The sequence below is a fragment of the Gavia stellata genome, chromosome 20, assembly GCF_030936135.1.
Source record: "Gavia stellata isolate bGavSte3 chromosome 20, bGavSte3.hap2, whole genome shotgun sequence".
NCBI lineage: Eukaryota > Metazoa > Chordata > Aves > Gaviiformes > Gaviidae > Gavia > Gavia stellata.
Window position 1 is genome coordinate 789,239 of NC_082613.1, and position 20,844 is coordinate 810,082.

General features: G+C 62.7%; 1 protein-coding gene across 1 annotated transcript; it reads right to left on the reverse strand.

Annotated features, from left to right (window-relative positions):
* Positions 1-5,905: 5,905 nt before the first annotated feature.
* KIAA1755 (KIAA1755 ortholog) lies at positions 5,906-20,230 on the reverse strand. Its single transcript, XM_059827199.1, is given in 16 exon segments — positions 5,906-7,347; positions 7,429-7,620; positions 8,366-8,488; positions 8,763-8,901; positions 10,066-10,214; positions 10,459-10,557; positions 10,927-11,043; positions 11,713-11,799; positions 12,926-13,019; positions 13,399-13,522; positions 14,242-14,406; positions 14,516-14,636; positions 14,871-15,809; positions 16,336-16,484; positions 16,487-16,533; positions 20,196-20,230. Coding segments are annotated over 15 exon segments (3,513 nt in total). The 5' UTR covers position 16,533; positions 20,196-20,230; the 3' UTR covers positions 5,906-6,378.
* Positions 20,231-20,844: the final 614 nt, after the last annotated feature.

Consider the following 20,844-nt stretch of genomic DNA (forward strand, 5'->3'; position numbering starts at 1 on the left):
TCGCACGCGAGCAACACGCTTCCCCCATGCAGGGGGTCGCCTCTGCCTGTCTGTCCCATCGGCGGCTTTCCGGGGGGTGGGTGTCCACTGGGCCCCTGGGCGAGCACCGGCAGGCTCATGTTTTCCAGCAGCCCCTCAGGACGGGGCATAGCTGGGATTTCGGAAAGCAGCCAGGCTGCCCTTGCTCTGGCCAGCTCAGACCAGACTGGAGTTGTGTTTGGCCTGCGGAGTTCGACCCTTTGGCATTATCTTTCACCATTCCTCTTTTCCTTTGGTATTGCTTGGTTCTTTGTTTTTCCATTTTTTATGGCCAACCTGCAGCTCCGCACCAGCCACCTCGGGTTGATGACAGGCAAGACCCGAGTTTGCTCTGTCGGAGCAGCAGCTTGCAGATAACAAAGCTGCTTTGGGTCATCGCTGCTTGCAGCTGCTTCCAAAACCCTCACGGAGCCGCAGGTGGTGCCGCATGGTTCCGTGTTGCCGTTCAGCTTCCTCTTGCACTAAGGGCTCCCTCTGTGTTTACCTGCTGAAACCAGACCCGTGCGTCTCGGTTGCCCTCCAAGAAGACAAATCCAGGCATGACTGCGTTTCCGCTGTGGTGTGCGCCAAATCCCCATCCTGTGCTTTGAAATGCCCGCGGCTGTTTGCGGCTGAGCCCTAATGCCAGGGGCTGCTGTAACGAGAATGGGCCCGCGGCAGCTCTGCTGGCACCAGAACTGCTGGGGGTCCTGTCCGGGGGGTTTGTGTTGTCCCACTTTCGGTTGTCGCTCTGCTTTTGCCTTGCCGCCCATTGTCCATGCTTTCCTCCTTGCCCGGGACGAGGGCACGGCCATGGCTCTGGCCGGGAGCTTCGCAGCCCTGGTGCCTCTTGCCCTGCCTGTTTCTTCCATCCTCTTCCCTCCGTCTCACTGTGGTTGATAACTCGTCATCCCTCCTGCCCCCACGGTCTGCAGGGCAGGGCTTGATGGGAACCCAGCAGCGAGGAAGAGGAGGAAGAGAAAGAATGCCGTTGCTGACCTCAGCCGGAGCTCCCTGCTCAGTGCTGACCTGGGTACCGGCTGCTCCGCTGGAGCAGGGAGCGAGGAGCCGTAGGGGCATGGCTGCCCCCGAGAGCTGCCGTGGGGAAGAGGAGGGCAGTGTCCCCCTGGGGCTGGCGTCCTTGCCTGACCCACGGCCTGGCCCGTCTCTGTCTCCAGGCTGTTCTGTCTTCTTCTGCATCTAACACTTACTACCTTTTTTCCTTCGGAAAAAAGTATTTCTCCAGGCCTTGCGGGAGCTCCCCTCCATGGGCTGGGCTGGCCATGGTACCCCGCGCCCCGGCACTGCCGGATCCCCGCCAGCCCGGCCCCGCCGGACACCCCCCGCCAGCCCGTGACAAATGATTTTGCCATTTCATGGGTGGGAAAGAGACATTGATTAACTCCTGCACTTGCATTTCTGGAAAGGTTATAGCTTAATTGGTTGGACTTGGAGTCATAAATCACGCACTGAAGGATCAGCAGAGATAAGAAAATTTTTGCAGAATGTTGCAAAAACATGTTTTGGCAGAAGGCATCCAGCTGTGCCCACCCAGCTGTGGGGGCTGAGGGCAGCCGAGAGCACAGGGCTCCTCTGAGGAAACAATTCACCCTCCAGCGAGGGGCCGGAAATTCTCCCTTCTGTTATCAGTTAATCTCAGGATTTGCAAAATATCTTTTTTTTTTTTTCACTTTTGGAAAAAGAAGAACAACAGGAAAGCCATTGTTAGCTTTATTCAGAAGAATCTGAATTCCATCTGTTTTGGAAGATGATTCTGTTTCTCCATGGAAGTGCTATTCCCCCTAACCCAAAAACTACAATTCAAAAAGCCCCAACTTTTTCCTGGCCCAGGAAGGCAGTGGAGAAGGGAGAAAAAGGCTCTTCCCACCAGGACAGAGGAGAGCGGACTGATGGCAGCACCTTCCCGCCCCAGGGACACGGCTGGTTTGGGCATCCCACTGCCTCGGGTGCTCCCGCACGGCGCGGGCTGGAGCAAAGGCGATCACGGCCAGCACTGGCCCAGCTCGGAGTTCGCTGCCACGCTGGGATCCCCTGTCCCCCGGGGACCCGCTGGCGCTTCTGGCCAAGCACTCAGAGTGGGCAAGGACCGGCATCGCAGATGTGAAGCATTTGTTATGCATGTCAGAAATGATTTCTTCCCTGATTCTCCCCAGCATTTGACGGAGGAATTAGGATGTTAATATGAGTCGTCTCAAAACCGCGCTGCAGACATCTCTAGTAGTGCTGCTGCTGCTCAAAAATGGCAAATTAGAAAATGCCCCCAACTCGCTGGCTCGACGCCGTCAGACCGTTGTCTCGACGTGCAGTAAAAGAGGGGCTCGGCATGGCCCCGAGCATCCATCCTGCTGCGGGATTGGTGCCTCTTGGTCTTCTCTTGACTATTCTCCTTTCTTCCCAGCATCCAGGCGTTTGCTTTGCCTGCGTTTATTTCTTAAACCCCACATCCAGGTCTGCCTGGATTTACCTCCAGCTCCTCGCAGCCCTTGGGGCAGCCTGTCCCCTCCCAGCCTGGCCCGGAGCTGAGACCCGGCTGTCGGGGTCGGGGCAAGGTCTGAATCCACAGAACCCGGCAGCCCGCAGGGATGGGGGCGAGGGGGTGCTCCGCTGCACTGCCTGGGCCCGGGTGCCAAAATCTCTCCAGGTGAGGTTAGGGGATGCTGAGGCGTGGAAACTGGCTTTGCTCCGTGTGCGGCGATGATAAAGAGCAGCAGCACGGATTTGAGTGCCTTTCCAAAGGGCTCCCAGGAAACACAGGTAGAATAAATAAAAAGCAGTGAGCACCTCTTTCACATCAATGTGGAAGCTAAAATAGATGTTGCTTGCCCCAGTTAAGAGGCAACTTCCCAACGTAGGGCTGTCAAGCCCAAGGCTCCGTCCCTGCCACTTCTACGCTTCCCGGATCTGGGTCGTTTCAGCCTCTGACCTCATATCACCACTGGAGATGGTGCAGCGGAACAGCAAAGCATAAAACACCTTCTGGGGCGCTGGAGGTGTTACTGCTATAAACAAGCGAAGCACTTCGGAATCAATACGAAGTTTTACTCGCGGCCGCTAGAGAGATTTCCTCTCCTGAATTGTATGATGGGATAAACGAGATCCCAATCCGGCTGCCACCCCATGTACCAGCAGCTATCTGTTCACAGCCGGGGTGAACGGCTCCCAGAATTAATTAGAATAATCAATCCTAGAAATGACAAAAGTATTGATTAACATTTTTACCTCTTCACAGCCTGGCAGTGCTGTGACTCTGGGCGCATTGCAGAGCGATAAAAAGCAGCCTCAGCTGTGGATGGGAGATGCTTATCCAGTGACACTGCGTGACAGCGAGGGGTTTATATGCAACAATGGCATCACCCAAATGCTTCCGCACAGTATTATTTCAGCAATAATATTCTCATCCCTCTTCCTCGCTCTTGTTCAATTTACACAGCGGTTCATTTTTAATTCCTGTTTACTACTTTCCTGGACATGGTAAGAAAGCAGGAGCGGTGGGGAGGGGACCCTCCGCACCCGCCGATGCCGGGTGGGCCGATGCAGGCAGGTGCCTGGGTTTTGGGCAGCTCGGCCCCGGAAGACCCCGGCTGGTCCCAGCCGGCCCTCGCCGGGCTTGGAGCTGCCTTGCCATTGCACGGGTCCCCACGGAGGCGTCCCTGCCCGGGAGCCGGCATGGCTGTGGTGGCGATGGGGTGCGCAGCGCTGATCACCAGCACGCAGTCTGCCTTTCCCAAGGGAGATGAGTAACGTGGACAGCGTGTCCAGCCCGTCAGGGCATCAGCACAAGCCCGGGGTGGGACGTGTGTGCTGTGCTGGTCGCAGGAGGCTGAGCTCAGCCGCACGTGGCCGCACACTGATAACGAGGACTTCCAAAGCCACGGGCTTCTGTGAAATGGCAGGCAAAAATCGGTATCTGAAGAGGAATTTGGAAGGCATGCTGTTTCTTCAGTGCACTGCAGAGGCAAGCGTGTAACGGAATGATACAACAAATCATCTGTCGGTAGAGCAGAGAATTGAGCGAGGGAACTGTCAGGCTGGGCTTTAAATGCTTTTGGAGGTAGAAGAGATGTTTGGCTCTCAGAATGAGCTGGGCACTGTCCAGGCAGGCACGTTCAGCCGGCCAGCGTGGGGACGGCCAGCCTGGGTGGCAACAGGACAAGAGGAAATGGCCTCAAGTTGCGCCAGGGGAGGTTCAGGCTGGATATTAGGAAAAATGTCTTTACTGAGAGAGTGGTGAGACACTGGAATAAGCTGCCCAGGGAAGTGGTGGAGTCACCCTCACTGGAGGTGTTCAAGGAATGTGTGGACGAGGCACTGCGGGACATGGTTTAGAGGGCATGGTGGGGTTGGGGTGATGGTTGGACTTGATGATCTGACAGGTCTTTTCCAACCTTAGTGATTCTGTGATTCTGGGTGGCTCACAGGGACGTCGGAGCAGGGGGAGGCGTGTGCATCTGCTCCTTCTCTGGATTTATGCACTACATCATCTCTGCAGCAAAGGGGTTTCTGAAGCCCTTTAAACTCGGTGCAGGGCCAGATGGTTGGGCACGGGTAAATATCATTACATGAAGAGGAAGGAAAAATGGCCTGGCTGGGTGACCTTGGTGACATTCAGGACGTGGTGTTAGTTGGAGAATGGAGCAAAGCCGGCTGGGTTCACCCAGGGTGGGTCATGCAGACCTCCCCCAGTGTCTCCCTATGATAACTACTTTTAAGCCCAAAAGAACGGGATAGATGTCGGCTAGTGGGATTTCAGTGAAGCGGTGATAGAAGTGCTACTAGGGAAATTAGTGTTTGAGCTGGAGAAGATGGAGTTGAAAAGAACTGAAAGAGAAGACAGCGGGTAGAACTGGGAGCAGAAGCACGGGCAGGAGGTCCCAGGGCAGCACCTGGGAGCAGACTGGAATCAGTCCTCATTAACACCGCCGTTAATGACCTGGGCAGGGGGAACGCGGCACCGTGGGGGGCGGCTGGGACTGCAGCCTCCAGAGAGGAGCTCAGCGGGGCTTGACTTGGGGATTTGGCAAAAACAAGGCTGAGAGGGGTATGAGTGATGCTTACAAACACTGGGATGGGCAAGTGCCCTTTGCTGAGGCGCAGCATCGCGAGCCATGACCGTGCCGTGGCTGGGAGGAGGGTGTTTTTCTGGAATGGCCTCTATGTGAGATATTGCTTTTTCTATGACGTTTCTTGATTAGCTCATGATGCGGCTGCCTGGGGTGGCGGGCGGCGCAGCACCGTGGCCCCGACAGCCCGTCCCCCGCCTGGCTTCGCCCACTCCCAAACGGGCAGTGCGGTTCGGCGGGACGCGCCCGTGGGGACAGGATCCCTGGGGACCCCAGGCTGTTTCAGACAGCGATCGGCAAGGTCGCACCCAGCTCAGCCGGATCCCCAAGGCTTTGGGACAGCCTGTTCCCAGCAAGTGGGGAGGCTGGGCAGGATGACACCACCCTGGCCCATGTACCGGGGAGGGGGTAGGATGGGAGTGAGAACCAGAGACAGAGGCATTTAACCCTTACAAAAGGGAGAGGGACTCATTCTGCAGATGCCTGCAGCCTGGCAGCGGGGGAGCCGGGGCAGGGCGCAGCAGGGACGAGCCAGCAGCCGTTTGCGCAGGACCGTCCTACCGGCAGCAGGATGCTGGCCGTGGGCAGGAGAGCCAGGCTGCGGCCACAGCCCGCGCAGGGGGCACGGGAGGCTCTCGCAGTGGCACTGGCTGCCCGCTGGCGCTGGGCTGGGGCAGCGGCGGGGAGCCCAGGCGAGCAGCCCGGTGCCTGGCTCTCAGCCGGACATGGCTTTTCGTTCTGCTCCACGAGGACCACGCTGGGCGCTTCCCTTCAGGTTTATTAACATTAATAACATTAGTCCCATGTTAACGAGTGCATGCAGGTAAACTGCCTGTCGTTGTCGCTTGGCCAGGGCTGCAGCATCAGCGCAGGGGACGGTAAAACCACCCAGCAGAGGGGGGAGCGTGGAGGGGCCAGTGGGCAGAAACAGCTCAGCACAGGTTTGTGCTCCCATGGGACGCTCCGAGCATGGCTGCTGACTTCAGGGAACCCTCACCACTGTCCTAGGGCAAACCTGGAGCTTGTAGGGATAAATGCACTTTACGTGAAGATTGCTACACAGTTAGTAGATCATTAACAAACCTCGTGAGGCTGGTGATGGGGTTACTGCCGTTACACAGCGGGGCGAGGGCTAAGTAAAGGGAACTGAAGGACTCTGGGACTGAGGGTTGAGCAACAGGTCCCAGCATCCCACCTCCGAGCACAGGACATCCCATCCAGTCGGTGATTGAGACTTCCACAAATGGACAGAAACAGCCCCAACTGGAAGGGACTGGTTTTACTTGGCATTTGCTTTAGCTGGATTCTCGTTGTGGTGGTTCTCCAGGTAAACAATCTGGGGGGGCTTTTTGGAGGGGCAAGATGGTCTGGGACTCTGCAGTTCCTGGGGCAAAGCCAGGCTCGCTGCTGGGGCTTCTTCGGTGGAGTTCTGCGAGTCTGAGTCTTCAGAGGAGAAACTGCTCTGGCTGGAAACCTGGAAGTACTGGGTGGCTTCTGCCTGCTTATCTGCAGGAGGACCGTGCGTGCCGGGGGCTGAGACAGTCCCGTGGGGCACAGCGGTGGGACACAACAGGTCAGCACCTGGAAAACGCGCCCGGGGAGGCAGGGTGAAGGGATGCCTCTGAAGGGGCTGGCTGTGCTCCTGGGCGAGGTGTCCTGCAGCTCCCAGGCAGGCTCCGCTCTCGGGTTTTGGGAGGGAGGTGTCATCAGAGACGTGGTGGTGAAAGGCATGGTCGCCCTCCGGCCCCTGACGGCAGTGGGGCTGCGGGGAGCTCGGCTCCGCACCCAGTGCGGGGCTGGGAACGCTGCCGGCCTGGGGCTGTCCTGGTCCCTGGGCGCTGGGCTCCGGCTGCTCCGCTGCCCCCCGGCCCCCCGGCCCCGCTGGCTCGGGGCTGGCGGTTGCTTTGCAGACTGGGGCTTCCTTGCACGGGGCTGCAGACCCCGAGCCGAGGGAGCCAGAGGCATCTCCCTGCCCGCTGGCTTGTGCTCCCCAGGCCTCCTGCAGCTCTGCCAGCAGCTCCTCCAAGATCTGCCGGGTCTCCTGGTACCTGTGCCGTGCCTCGGTCCAGGCTGCCAGCCCTCGGCTGCTCTGCATCCTGCACACCTGAGCCTTCATCTCCTGCAGCTTCTCCACAGCAAACTCCACCGACAGCTTCTGGAAAGAGCTCTGCAGGCACTGCAGCGCCTGGCCCTCCCCGCGCTTCACCCGGGCCGAGCACTGCCTGCAGTCCCGCTTCAGCCCCGTGATCTAGAAAAGGCAAGAACGGCTGTGTTCACGGCTGCCCAGCTGGCACTGGGTCCTGTGGGAGGAGAGAGCCCACGCACCCACCTTGCCGGAGAACCGGCCGAGCTCCTGCAGCAGCTCCCGCTCAGCCTGCCGCCGCTCCACCTGCCTGTAGAAGCTCATCAGCTTCGTCCGGAAAAGGGCTGCAGCCGCCTGGAAGGGGTCTGCCTCTGGGAAAGCTGCGTCTCGGACCTCAGCTGCCTCCTGACACAGGGCCAGGCCGTGCCGGTACTGAGCCTGCAGGGATGGCAGGAAGGAACAAGTTCCATGCTCGGGGAACGTCGCTGACCTGCTGCGCTGGGACGCGTGTGCAGGGTGAGGCTGTCTGCAGGTCAGCACTCAGCACTGCTATCAAACCTAGATGGGAAATGTTTCTGGGCAAGTGAGAAGAAACAAAGAATGGGGATTTTCAAAATCTCTGCTCTGTCCTGGCTCGGCTCAAAAAGCACAAAATGCATTGTTCTGTTGTGAGTGGAGTCACCTGCTTCGTCCTCCCTGCGGTGCATGTAACTAAAGGGCCTCTGTGTCTAGAGGTACGGGAGGAACACATCCTTGTCACCACATTATTTGTTGTCTGACGGACATCCAGGCTCTGCAGCCTGGCCCTGCGGAGGAAGGGGGCTGCGAAGGACGGAGCGCAGGCGGGGTTGGGAACAGCAGCCCCAGCCCAAAGCGCACCAAGGAGCAGCGCAACCGTCCTCCTCACCAGAGCAGGGCTGCCCAAAGACCCTGGCAAAGCTGGGTTTGAAAACTGCAGCTTGACCCAGCCAGGCTGGGGACACCCAGTTTTGCTCAGAAGCCTCATTCCAAACCTGGGGGATTTGGGCTGATTGTATCAAACTTTGTAAGGACGTTCAATCGTTTCTAATTTGGCGTTTTCCATTTCTGCTGAGCGCCAGGCAGGGGCCGGAGCCGCCTAACAGCGCTGCTGGCAGCAACACCCTAGGGATGCATGTTACAGAAAAGCCCCCTCCAAACATACTGTTGCCTGGATGAGGAACTCGTTAAACTGCTCGGCAGAGGCCGGGAAGCTGTCGGGGCTCCACTCCTCGGTGCCCATCTCCTGCAGCCGCGCCGCTGCCTCCCCATCCAGCCAGCACCCCAGCTGCAAGAGAGAGCGGGACCAAGGGTCAGGCGGGACCAGCCACTGGCAGCGGCGCTTCCGCAGCACCTCCCTTTCCTTCCCCGACCGGGGCACCCCATCCCAGGCGTGGTTACGCACAGTCGCGCCGTAATGAAAATCAAAGCTCAGGCAATCCTGTTATTGTCTGGGTTTCCTTCATCATCAAAAACTGAGGACATGTGCCCAAAATGCGCAGCTGTGGCAACCCCGCAGAGGACAACTTCAACTTGCTGCACGCCAGGGACACCCAACTCACCTTGCTGAACTCAGCCTCGAGCTCCCGGACCTTTCGGAGAAACTCCAGGCGCTCCAGGCAACTGTTGGACTGGGACACCAGGTCGTGAAGCTCTTCCTCCAGCTGGCTGTACAGCCCCTCGGCCGACTCCATGCTGGTCCTGGTGGTAGGGGAGGAGAGGGGCCGTCAGTGCCGGGTGCTGCTGGGCAAGCTGCCGGCTTCTCCTGAAGATGCCGGCTGAGGCAGCTCTCCGGTGGGCAGGAGGCTCTGGATGGGGCAGCTCCCTGGAAGCAGGTGCTGGCATGTGGCCATGCAGGCAGCTGGGAGCCAAGGGAGCGGATGGGCAACGACCCAGCACGTGCGGCTGGTGAGAGCCCTGCAGGTGCCCGGGTCAGGAGCCGACCAGGAGACCTCCTCCCCACCCGCCTCATGCAACCTCAGAGCCCACCCGGGACACGAGGGCACGTCCTGGGGTGCGGTGGGCTCCAGGCCCTGCACGCCAGGCATGCTGCAGCAGAGCACCCTGGCCCTGCAGGTGCCCTGACACCTCCCTGTCTCACGGAGCAAGATGGATGTCAGGGAACATTGGACGGGAAAGCACTGGCTGTCGGTGTGGCCTGGCCCAGCCAAGAGAAGGGAGCAGAAGGAAGCAGTGGGATTAGTGCTGCCCACACGCATGGACTGCCGGACGAGCACGGCATCGACGGACATGTGTGGCATTGCTGGATGAGCACAGCATTGCTGGATGAGCGCGGGCATCGCCAGACATGCGTGGCATTGCTGGACGAGCGCAGCATCGCTGGATGAACGCAGCATCGCTGGACATGTGCAGCATTGTCGGACGAGCGCAGCATCACCGGACGAGCGCGGCATTGCCGGACATGTGCGTCATTGCTAGATGAGCGCAGCATCACCGGATAAGCGCAGCATCGCCGGACATGTGCAGCATTGCTGGACGAGCGCGGCATCGCCGGGGCTTGGCCCCATCTAGTGGCTTTGCCTGAGACCAGCCTGGAGGGCTCGCTGCAGGCCTTGCTGAAGGTCTGGTCCTGGGGCAGGAAACCCTCCCAGGGACCCGTGCACCTTCCCCAGCCACGATGACAGGAAATCCTGCAAAGGGCTGTCGGAGAAGTGAGCTCCAGGCTTGGAGGGAGTTTGCAGGGCAAGAGGGAGCACAGTGCCAGCTCCAGGGCATGCTGGAAAGAAGCTCGCGCTCATGGGGACCGGGCTGTCCCTGCAGAGGTGGCTCTGTGGGCCAGCGGAGGAGGCCAGGGGTCCCCGGCATTGGCACCCCTCTCCTGGCGAAGCCACCCCCTCCTCCTACCTGACATCGGCCGAGGCGCTGAGCCGGGCGGCCTCCCTGCGCAGCCTGGCCAGCACAGCCCCTGCCTCGCGCTGCACACACACCAGCTGCGGGTCGCTCAGCACCCTCTGCATCAGCTCCTGGTGCTTCCCGATGCATGTGGCCACATCCTGTGGAGGGAGGGTCGGACATGTGTCTCACCTGGGGCCTCACCTGGCGGCTCCCGGGCCAGCACAGGACGGGCACCCGGGGCTGCACATCAAGGGATGAGCAAAGGGGACAGGGGACAGCCCTGCGGCCAGGAGCGGCCGGTCCAGGAGCAGCTGCACCAAGTTTTGGGGAAACGGGGAAAAATGGCACTGTGTGCTGGACTGCAGAAGGGCTCTTTGGAAAGCCCTACAACCTGCCCGTTACCTGCGTCCCCACCAGCGTGTCGGCACTCCGCAGCTCCTGGATGCAGCTCTGCAGCAGCTCCGATGCCCGCCTGAGGCTGGCCGTGAAGGGATGCAGTTTCTGCAGGTGGGACAGACAGAGGGTCAGTGGGGCCGGGGCAGCTGGGCGAGCAATGGGGTGGGAGGGCAGCCTGCCCATGAGGAAGAGGAGGAGGAGCAGTGCCAGGCCAGAGCAGGGAATACCGTGTAGCACCGGGATAAAGCCGAGGAGGAAGGGAGCGTGAAGGTGGTTGGGCAGTTAAAGGCAGGAGCAGTCAGAAGCAGGCAGGAGGGGGTTGCCCGCCTGCGCTCAGAGCTCTCCTTTTCCTTCCCCTCTCCTGGGCTTTCCTGTTGCTTTTCCAGGGATGTCTGTGAGACATGGAAGCCATGGTGGGGATGGAGGGGCGCCGTGGGGAGGTGAGGCGATGGCTAATGGTGTGATAACAGACACCTGGAAGAATTGAACCCACTCGCCGTGGCAGTAGGGGAAGGTGCCGTGCAGCTCCTGTGTCAGCTGGGAGCTGTCGACGTAGCGGCCCAGAGCCTTCAGCGATGTCAGGGTCTCCACCTGCGGAGCACGGGGCTCGTGAGTGCCGCGGCACCGTGCCAGGTCCCTCCCCAGAAACACCCCCAGGGACAGCCTGGAACAGGGGGCATAACCCCCTCCTGCCCTAAGCACCCCGCTCTGTTAACTCGCGCGGCGTGGCGGCTGCGGCAGCGCCGCATGCCAGCAGGGCTGAGCGTGCATGCGGCAGCTCCGCTCGGAGCTGCTCCCAGCAGCTCCTTGGTGTTTGAATGCAGGGGAGATCTCCAGGACTGCAATAATCTGCCAGGACAGCCAAGCTAGGTGATCAAGCTCATTAATATTTCACATTATATTAATTAAACTGAGCAGCACTAAAAGAACAATAAACCCTTTCAAGTTGAGCTTTATTATCCCTGTGCCTGCGTCCATCCACTGGAGGTAACTGGGAAGGTGCCTGGCTGCCCTTCGGCTGCTTTCGCCCGCCTGCGCAGCCCAGCGAACCTAAGGGCCTCACCCTGCACCCGATGCAGCGGGGACCTGCCCCAGCGAGGTGCTGCTCTGCCCAGGGTCCCCGAGCAGGGGAACTGGGGTCTCCAGGTGAGGGGACGGAGGGTCCCCCGAGGCGGGAGGCTCCTTTCACCCTGGCTCTGCTCTTCCCACAGGAGACAACGCGGGGACGTGAGGAGGGGACGGGGACGGGGACAGGCTCACCTGCACCCCGGGCAGCCTCTCGCGGTGGGTGACCAGCTCCTTCTCAGCCAGCAGCAGCACGGTGTGGATGCAGCCCGGTGAGACGCTCTGCAGGAAGCAGGGAAGAGTCACCATGGCAAACCCCACGGCGCAGCCCTCGGGTTACCCACAGTGATGCCGGGGCTCAGCTGCCTGAGTTGGCTGAGGCCGCTGAGCTCATTACAAAGGAAAAGGCTCCCGAGATCACTGGCATGGGAAATAGAAACGGTTCGCTCAGGCCATAACCCCGTCCCAACCACCAGCTCCCTGGCAGAATGGACCCATGGAAAGAGCCTCGTGAGCAAACCCCTTCACTCGCACCAGCGATGCTTCTCCGCACAGGGAGCATCGGGCCAGCGCAGGATTTATCGGACAGGCTGCAGCCAAGCCCTGAAGCCCTGAGCACAGGCAGAGCGGCAGGAAGGTCCCCACGGCCCCTGGGATAGCGCAGGGTGCTCCCGCGGCACTGCCTTGGCACCGGCACAGAAACCCGGCCAGGACAAACTGACCGTCGCTGTGGAGCTGATTTCCAGGTGAGCTCAGCTAGCGGGATGCTGAAGGGCTTGGGGGCTCGCTGCAATGCCGGGCAATAGCGGGGCCGAGACCGAGGCCAGATCCTGTGGAACTGGGAAGGGGCCTTCGGTCCCAAACCACTGGTGCCTCGCGGCTGGCGTTCGAGGAGCTGGAGAGATGCAAGCGCTGGATACGAGCTCAGTTCAGGGGGCTGGGAGAAAGGGGGTCTCTGTGCCCTGTTGGAGGACGGTCTGCGCAGCTGCAGACGTGGTCAGGAATTAGAGGTTTATCAGCAACTTTGGGAACAAAGTGGCAGTTGTTTAAGCGCTGCCAGACCCACAGGGAGTCAGGAGCCAGGACTGGCCGCTGGGGAGGAAGCAGCAAGAGAGATGTGGGTTTTCTAGATAAGTGTATTGCGATGCAGCCGCAGGCAGCTGAGAGCTGTCTCGGTAAATCTGCACCGCCACGCTTAGGGGTAAAATCTGCGAGCAAGATAAAAACCGTGGCCCCAGGCACGGCAGCGCCGCGGGCTGCCGGAGAAGCTGCTGCCAGCCAGGGGATCGCACCGTGCGGCGGGGCCAGGGTAGGCTCCAAGGGACCCCCAAAGAGCGGCAGCTCTCGCTCCTGGGCAGGGACTCCCCCCCGCCATGTCCGCGGCACCGGCACGCAGAGCCCGCCATACCTGGACAGAGCGGAGTGCCGAGTACAGGACGGGAGCGGGCGGCTGCTTCCTGGCATCCACCACAACGGTGAGCTCGCCGTCCTTCGCCTCTCGCCTAGCAAGGGGAAATAAAGCAGGAGGCAGAGCGCGCTGGTTAGAAGCAGCATGTGAAGCGGGGGTCCCTGCCCTCCCGCGGCTCCGAGCCCCCGGGCAGCAGGGTGAGGGCAGGCAGGAACCGGCAGCCACAGGCAATGGCCTCGTCTCTGTGGGATGCCCCAGCCGAGGGCAGCGCTGGACCTTCACTAATGTGAGCCCCCGTGCCCCCGGGGGTGGCTGCAGGGGGGACAGTGGACACGGTGGGGACCGCGCAGGATGTGCCCAAAGCAGCATGAGCGGGATGCTGGGCATCCATCCCAGCTTGGCCCGGGGGCTGCCCGGGACCCCTGAGCAGGGGAGCAGCCGGGGGGTCCCTGGCAGGTCCTCCTGGCCCTTACCTGGGGAGGGAGCAGAGGTAGAGGACGAGCCTCGCCAGCTCAGCGGCCGAGCACCACGCGGCCCCCCAGGCGCTGCCGCTGGTGGTCACCTGGAGGAGGGCCCTGCCCAGCCTGTCCGAGCTCCCTGAGGGGAAAGGGGCAAGTGACCCCTCCAGCAGCCACCCGCCGGCGGCAAACCCCAGCGCTGAGCAAACCCCCGCAGGGGCCGCGGCTGCCACCGGCCTCGCTGCTGCTCGCCAAGCAGGAACGGCTGCCGAGGGCTGCGGGAGGGGGCTCTGCCCCAGCTCGGCTCGGGGGGTGCAGCCTGGGTTAATACTGTGCAGCTGTGGCAGCGCAGCAGCCGCCCCAGTGCCACCCCAGTGCCACCCCAGTGCCGCCCCAGTGCCACCCCAGTGCAGCCTCCCCCAGCCCCTCTGGAGGGGCAGCACTAGCCCACGAGGGCTCTTGGCACGAACGCTGGCCCTGGAAATGCCAAGGCAGAGCTGCTGGGGACGTTTTTCCTGAGAAAAAAGATGGTTTTTGTCACAGTTTTCCAGCTCTTGGGAAAAGGAAGAAGCCAAATGTTTAGTGTCTGGCAGCTAAAAGCTGAACGGCTTCATTGGTGAGGAATGGTGTGGGAGGGCTCGGTGCAGCTGGGAACCGGGGCAGCTGCTCGGAGCAGACTGCTTGTTTTTATGTTTTTAATTTTTTTCCCCAGCTGAAAGGAAATTTTCCGATTGGGGGCTTTCTGGCCTCCAGCAAAGCCCTGAAACCTTCCTCCAGAAAACCCTCTCCAGCAGCACGGTGTTTTCCCTCCAGAGGCCTCTCCCAACACCCCTGAGGGTCTGGCGGTGCCGGTGGTACCTGGCAGGCACACGATGCCCGAGTGCAGCAGCCCAGCGTGCAGGTCCTGCCAGGCCGGCGGCTCCCGGCCAGGGGTGCCCGTGTCAGGCGTGGAGGGGCCGTTCTTGCAGCCGGTGCTTTCCAGGGACCGTTCCTCCGGAGGGGTAGCGGCTGCTGCATCCATACCTGCCCGCAGGGACAGAGGAGAGAGGAGCTGGTGATGTGCAACAAGGCAGAGAAATGCAAAAGCTCCCGCAGAGCCCGGGCAGGCGCCGCAGCCCCACTCGGACGGTACCTTTCCCGGCTGGCTTGGCTCTGCCCATCCTGGGCGAGTAGATGGCAGACATCTTCTTCCAGGCCCCTTCGTGCTGGCTGGTGGCTCTTTCATCCCCGGGGGCCACCGCGAGCCGCGGGCCCTTCAGGAAGGAGAACTTGTGGCCGGAGCCCGGGGGGAGCCGGGGGCTGCTCTGCCGCACCACCACCTCCGCCTGCGCCCCGGGACTCGTTCTGCAGGGACGGCGGGTGAGAAGCGTGGGGCTGCTGGCTCCCCTCCCGTGCCGTGCTGGGGTTTCACGTGGGGTGGCGGGGGGCGGCTCGGGGCCATCTGGCTCCTCCAGGATGGCTGCCATCTGCCCAGGGCCAAAGCTCACCGGGTTCTGCAGCGCGGCCAGGTAGGAGTCGCGGTGGCGGCACCGCGGGCCGTGTGGCCCTGGCTCCGGGCTCAGCTTCCTCCCCAGGCACGGGGTGCAGGGACCCTCCTCCGAGCTCAGTGCCCCCCCACAGGGCCAGGTGTCTGCCCCCGGCCCCCCGTTCACCCAGGGGAGTGTCGCCTCGGCCCTGGACCCCATCGGCCCTGCCAGGCGGGAGGGTGGCAGGGACCTGGCCAGGAGGTCCAGCTGCTCCTGGGAGAGCTCCAGCAGGTCCACATACTCTCCCTCCAGGTTCTGGCTGATGATCTCGCAGAGGCTGGGCATGGCCAGCGTGGCTGGCTTCTTCTGCAGCCCAGCCTGATCCACCTTGATCAGTCCTGGGTACCTTCCATGGCTTGACTTCCGAGAGGTGACCTTGCAGCCTGGGATGGTGCCTGCGACGTTGCCGTAGGGCACCGGGGCATCCGCTGTGCCGTGGGGTGCGGGTGCACTGGGTGCTGCCGGCTCCGCTGCAGGTTCAGGAGCAGGGCCGTGCCGGGCCCCCGTGGATGCGCCATCAGCTCCAGCCTTGGGCTTGTCGACGAACTCCGGCGTGGCGATCTTGCTCCATGGCAGCGGGGCGATGCCGTTCTCGGTGGCCACCAGGCAGGTATGCAGAGGGGCTCTGGCCCGGTCGCCGTTGATCTCCTCCAGCCACTCATTGGTGAAGAGCAGCGCGTAAGCAGCCTCGGGGACAGGCGTCTCCTCCACCGTGCGCAGGTCGCAGGAGAGGTGCTTGACGGTGATGCGCGCTGAGTGCTCCTCACAGGGCTCTGCTTGCAGGTAGAAGTCCCCGGGGCGCAGCAGGAGGGGGTTGAGTGGCGCGAGGTGGACGACAACTTTCTCGTGAAGACACAAGGGCCAGCCTTCGTGGAGAAAGATGCAGTTGAAGTACGGAGCCTGGGAATGAGGAAGAACACAGCACATGAGCGAGAGCTCCCGCCAGCTCTGTACCCTCCCAGCCAGCCCCACGCGCTCTCGCTGCCCGGCTCTGCGCCTCCCACAATGGAGACTGAAGAGCCTCGTGACTTGACGGGATGTCCCTGAGCGGAGCCACAGCAGGGTCCTGCAAACCCAGCCCAAGCCCGTGGCCATTCCCAGGATGCTGGGTGCTCCCCACGTGCTAATAGAGGGGAAACCCCCACCGGAGCCTCTCCAGGAGTGAGACAAGGTGATCCGGGAGTCCCCCCACCCTTATCGTGGGGACGGCATGTGCCAGGCTCTGTGCCGGAGCCGACCCTGGGAACTGGGCACACCACAGTCCCCTCTGCGGAGAGGGGACAGGACAGGGAGGGGGATGTGCAGAGAGGGAGCCTGCAGCCCAGTACAGGCCACGGCTGTACAGGGTGTCATGCCATAGGGCAAATCCCCCATGGCTGGGAGTGGGGCGCAGGGGCACTGCGGCGTGGGGGGCATGCGGGCTTACGCAGGCTGCCTGCCGCACGTGCTCGAAGAGGCGCTTGGCCGGGATGAGGAACTGGAGCAGGCAGCGGAGCCCATCTCCCCGGTAGCTCGTCTCCAGCAGCCGAAAGACCTGGCCCAGGACCGTGGGGGCCGTGGCTTCGAAGGGGGGGTAGAGGGCCTGAAGGGCACTCTGCACGGCTGCGTCCAGTGACCCGGCATCCTGTGGGAGGAAAGTGTCGCTGGTGGGGAGAGCGGCCTCGCGTCGGGATGCCGTCACCCCCCGCAGAGCCGGTGCCCACCACTCCACGCTGCACCGCGCCTCTGCCGGGTCCCCGGTATGCCCATGCTGGCAATGCCGCAGAGCCTGGGGGCTACAAACCTTCCTGGGCTAGAAACTGGGGAGGAACCGGGTGCAGAGCGCACTAAGCACCGCACAGCCGGGGCGCACGAACATGGCCGGGTCCGGTTCCCAGCACTGGGCTGTGGTTTAAGGAGCCTGAGATGAGCCCCGAGCGCAGCCTGCCGCCCCGCTCGGAAAGGCTGGCTGTGCGGAGGCGGAGGAGCCGCAGCAGCCAAGGGGTTAAACTGAGCCAGACACAGGAGCATGGGGATGTGCTGGGCTCAGCAGCTCGCTGTAGGAATGCAGCGGATGGGAGGAAGGACAAACATCTGAAGATGGATAGAGTGTTTTGGTTCAGACTCATCGCTGAATTCGCCGAACTCAAAATTAGTCCTCCGAGCGTTTTCTGGGAAGCGCTTTGCCGGGTGACAGCCCCCTCCCCTGCACCGCTTCCAGACCGGGGCGAGGACACGGTTCCATGCCACGTGTAAGCTGGCGGTTCTGGGTTTGCTCTCCCAGCTTCGCAGGAAACATCGGCTGCGCAGACCCGGCTGGCGCCGCGGGTACACGGAGGGAAGCCATCAGACGGCCTCCGCTAAATCCCAGCTGTGTTACGGGCAGCGTGGGGGTGACTACAGACATGGCTGCCAAAAGGAGCCCATCGGCGAGCGGGAAAGACGGAGACTTGTCCAACTCCCTGGGGGGTATTTCTGCAGGAGAGGCTCAGATAAACAACAAACCAGGCTGGGGCTGGTGTCTGGGGGGCGGGTGGGCAAAAGGCACCTTTTCTGCTGGAAACGGTGCTGCTGCGGGAGAGAAGCAGGTTTCTGCTAGGTGCAGGGTCAGGCCCAGCCTGGCTGGCTGGGGATCTGCGGCTCTGCAGCGGGACGTCTCTCCTCCTCCTCCTCCTCCTCCTGCAGAGCATGGCGTGTGCCACCTCTGCCGGCCGCCAGCTACCGAGGCGACCCTAGCTCTGCCACCCGCTGCAGCCCGCGGCAAAGCCAAGGCCATCACCTGGGGCCGGGCCCCAGATGGAACGGCGGAGGGACCCCAGGGCCGCGGGCAGCACGTGGGGAGCTGCCACAGGGATGAGCATCGTCCCGGCAGCCGGGGCCACAGCCAGGTCCCGCACCTCGGTCAGCCACAGCTCGCTGTCGTCCCCGTGCTCCTGTGCGGGCACCTGGGGAGTCAGGTGGGATTAGCTGAAGGTGGGATTAGCTGAAGGTGGGCATTAGTGTCAGGCAGCTAATCCCTGGCCTGGGAGCCCATACAGAGACAAAGTGGCCTCCGTTAATTCAGCTTAATTAGCTTTAATGCGCTTTAGCTAAAGCACTTTGCAGTCACGCTTTGGTTAATTCTTCTTGACTTTTTCTCCGTGTCTCCACACAGAGATCTCCCGCCCTTGAGCCGGGCAGGAGGAGCCACGGGGCCTGGGCAGAGCGGGAGGAGAGCAAGTCCCTTCCTGGTGCCCTGACCTGCCAGCGCATTCCCCTGCCAGGCCTTCTGCAGGCCTGCCGTCGGACCGCTGGGCTTCTCACGCTTGGTCTTACTTCGCACAGTTCCTAGGAGGAATGGGAGACCTTGCTCTGGAAAAGCCGTGCTGCGGGGTAAAGCCCGGCTCCCTGCTCCACCTTGCTCCCGCGGGGCCCCGGCGCAGCCGCCCGCTCCCAGGCACCGAGCCCGGCCGGGCGCCCACCACCTCCCTGCCTGGCACCATGGAGCTTGGCTCCTTCCCTGGCCCAGCACGGAGGTGAGGAGCCACCGCCCGTACCAGCGAAGGGGGATCCGTCCAGCTCCTAATGCTGCCGCGAGAGATGGGCCAGCGCTGCCTGCCCTGCCGGCGCTTGCCTTCGCCAGAGCCCGCTGCCCAGAGCCACCCTTGCACAGCCCCGGCACATCCCAAAACCAGCTCTTTTGAAACCGGACTAAACTCTTACTGGCCGAGCTCATGCGGTGCTGATAAAAAAGCGAAAGAAAACAGAAAGAGAAGCCAGGTCCCCTGAGACCGGGGCCGCTGGGGCTCCGCTCCGGGCAGGCTGCGTCGTGGGGTGACGAGCAGCCCCAAACCCGGCCATTCCCCGGCTCGGCCGCGCTGCCGGGGAGGGCTCTGCAGGACGGGGGGGGGCACAGACCGCAGGCGGACGGGGCCAAGGCGCACGCTTCCAGCAGCCCCACCGCACACCCACCATCTCTCGCGACACCGTCCCCCCAAGCCCCAGAGCAGCCTCCCCTGGCCGCGGCACGCGCAGCCCGGCTCCCCGGCCTTGCCCAGTCCCGCACCTTGGTGGCCGGGGAGAAACGCCCGGAGTTTGGGTAAACTGGCTGGGATAAACTTAGGGTGTCTAAGGGAGGGGACAGCCCTGCTGCAGGGGGGAAAAGGAAGATCGTCCCAACCACCACCAAAACCCCACAGCCAAGGGATGTACCAGAGGATGGATCGAGTGAATAAACAAAGCCGCTCCCCTGTCAATGGAATAAAAACGCCCAGGACTTCATCCAGCAGCGGGGACTGCGTGAGCCAACGTCGGGAGAGAACTACCGGCTGATGGAGGCACCAGACGCAGCCTGCGTTGTGCTGGGGAATATTTTGGCCTGGAATGACTAAAAACGTTTTCACTGAGTGTCACAAAGCACTTCATCACTGGGGGGAGGATTTTGGGGTGACCACAGTGCAGCAGCGCTGCGTTCATGGGAGAAGCTGAGGCCAGGCCGGCCGGGGAGCTGTTCGAAATCCAAAAGCAACCAATTAGCCCACATCCCTCCGCCAGCTGCGAGGGAGCACAGAACCGAAACAAAAGGCATTAGGGAGCATAAAGAGATTCACATTTGCAAAGCTATTTCCATTTTAATAAGCCAAAGTGCTGTTAAATAGAGATTGATATTTCTCCCCAAACACCCATATTTTTTGAAGTGGTTTACACCAACAAGACGAGCTGGGCTTTGGCGATTTGGTGCTGTAAAGTTGTTTAACTCGTACCCAAAGCCACGGGGTGACTCAGCTCTGTCTCCTTTCTCCCTCCCGCTCAGGAAGGAGCGAGGTTTGAGTGCCGGGACCAGCCCTGAATAACAATTCCTCTCCCTCTCCTGCAGCTCTCGCTGTCAGCAGCTTTGGCAGGGCACGATGCAAACGCTAACGAACAGCCCCAGCCCGGCGGAGCGGGCGGCCAGGGCTCAGCACAGCATCGCCCCGGAGCCCAGGGCAATGGCGCGTGCCGGCTGCGGTGACAAACGAGATGGCCAGCCCAGCGATGCTCTGCCGAGCGTCCCGTACCTGCGTGCCAAGCACGGCTCACGCGGCAGCACCCGCTTGCTGCACCCCATGCCCCCGCCAGACTTTGCGGGGAAGTCGAAGCATCGCGGGCCGCGGCCCCGCACGCGCCTGCCCGAGCGGCCGACGGCCACCTCCGCCTTCGCGCCCGACCTCCGCCTTCGCGCCCGACGCCCGCCCCGTGCTCGGGAGGGCCGGGGGCCCGCAGGTGCTGGCGGGGGCCGGCAGCGAGCGGGGCCGCTCAGCGCAAGGGTAGGAAAGCAGAAGGAATTACCATGTTTACCGGGAAGTGGCAGAGGGGCCGGGGGGCCGCGGCACCAATCCCCCTTCCCTCTTCCCTCTTCCTTCCTGGGGGGCCCAGCGCTGCCCGCGGCCCCGGCTCTCCCGCCCGGCGCGGCTCCCCCGGTCCGCGGGCGGCTCTTCCCCGCCGCCGGCGCCTCCCCGGGGGGGGCGGGCAGCCCCGGCCCCGCCGGCCCCGGCCCGGCTCCCTCCGCCCGCCGCGCCGCTGCTGGGGGAAGAAAAAGGACGGAAAAAGAAAGAAAAGGCGAAGAAAGGGAGCGCGGCGGGGCGGGCCGGGGGAGGGGGCTGGCGGGGGGCGGCTCGCGGAGCGCCGGCGGGCCGGGGCCGGCCGCTGCCGTCTGCCCGCGGGGGGGCCGGGGGGAGCGCCCGCCGCCTGTTCCCGCGGCGCCTCCCGGGGACCCCCCCCCGTCCCCCCGCCGGGTGCCCCCCAGGCGCAGCGGGCGGCGGCCCCCGGGGGGGGGCGAACTCCCGCAGAAAGCAGCCCCGGGGGGGCGGCAGCCCCCGGGGGGGGGGGCAGACCCCCGGAGAAAGCAGCCCCGGGGGGGTCGGTGGCCCCCGGGGGGGCCAGACTCCCGGAGAAAGCAGCCCCGAGGGGTGGGGGTGGCCCCCGGGGGGGTGCCAGA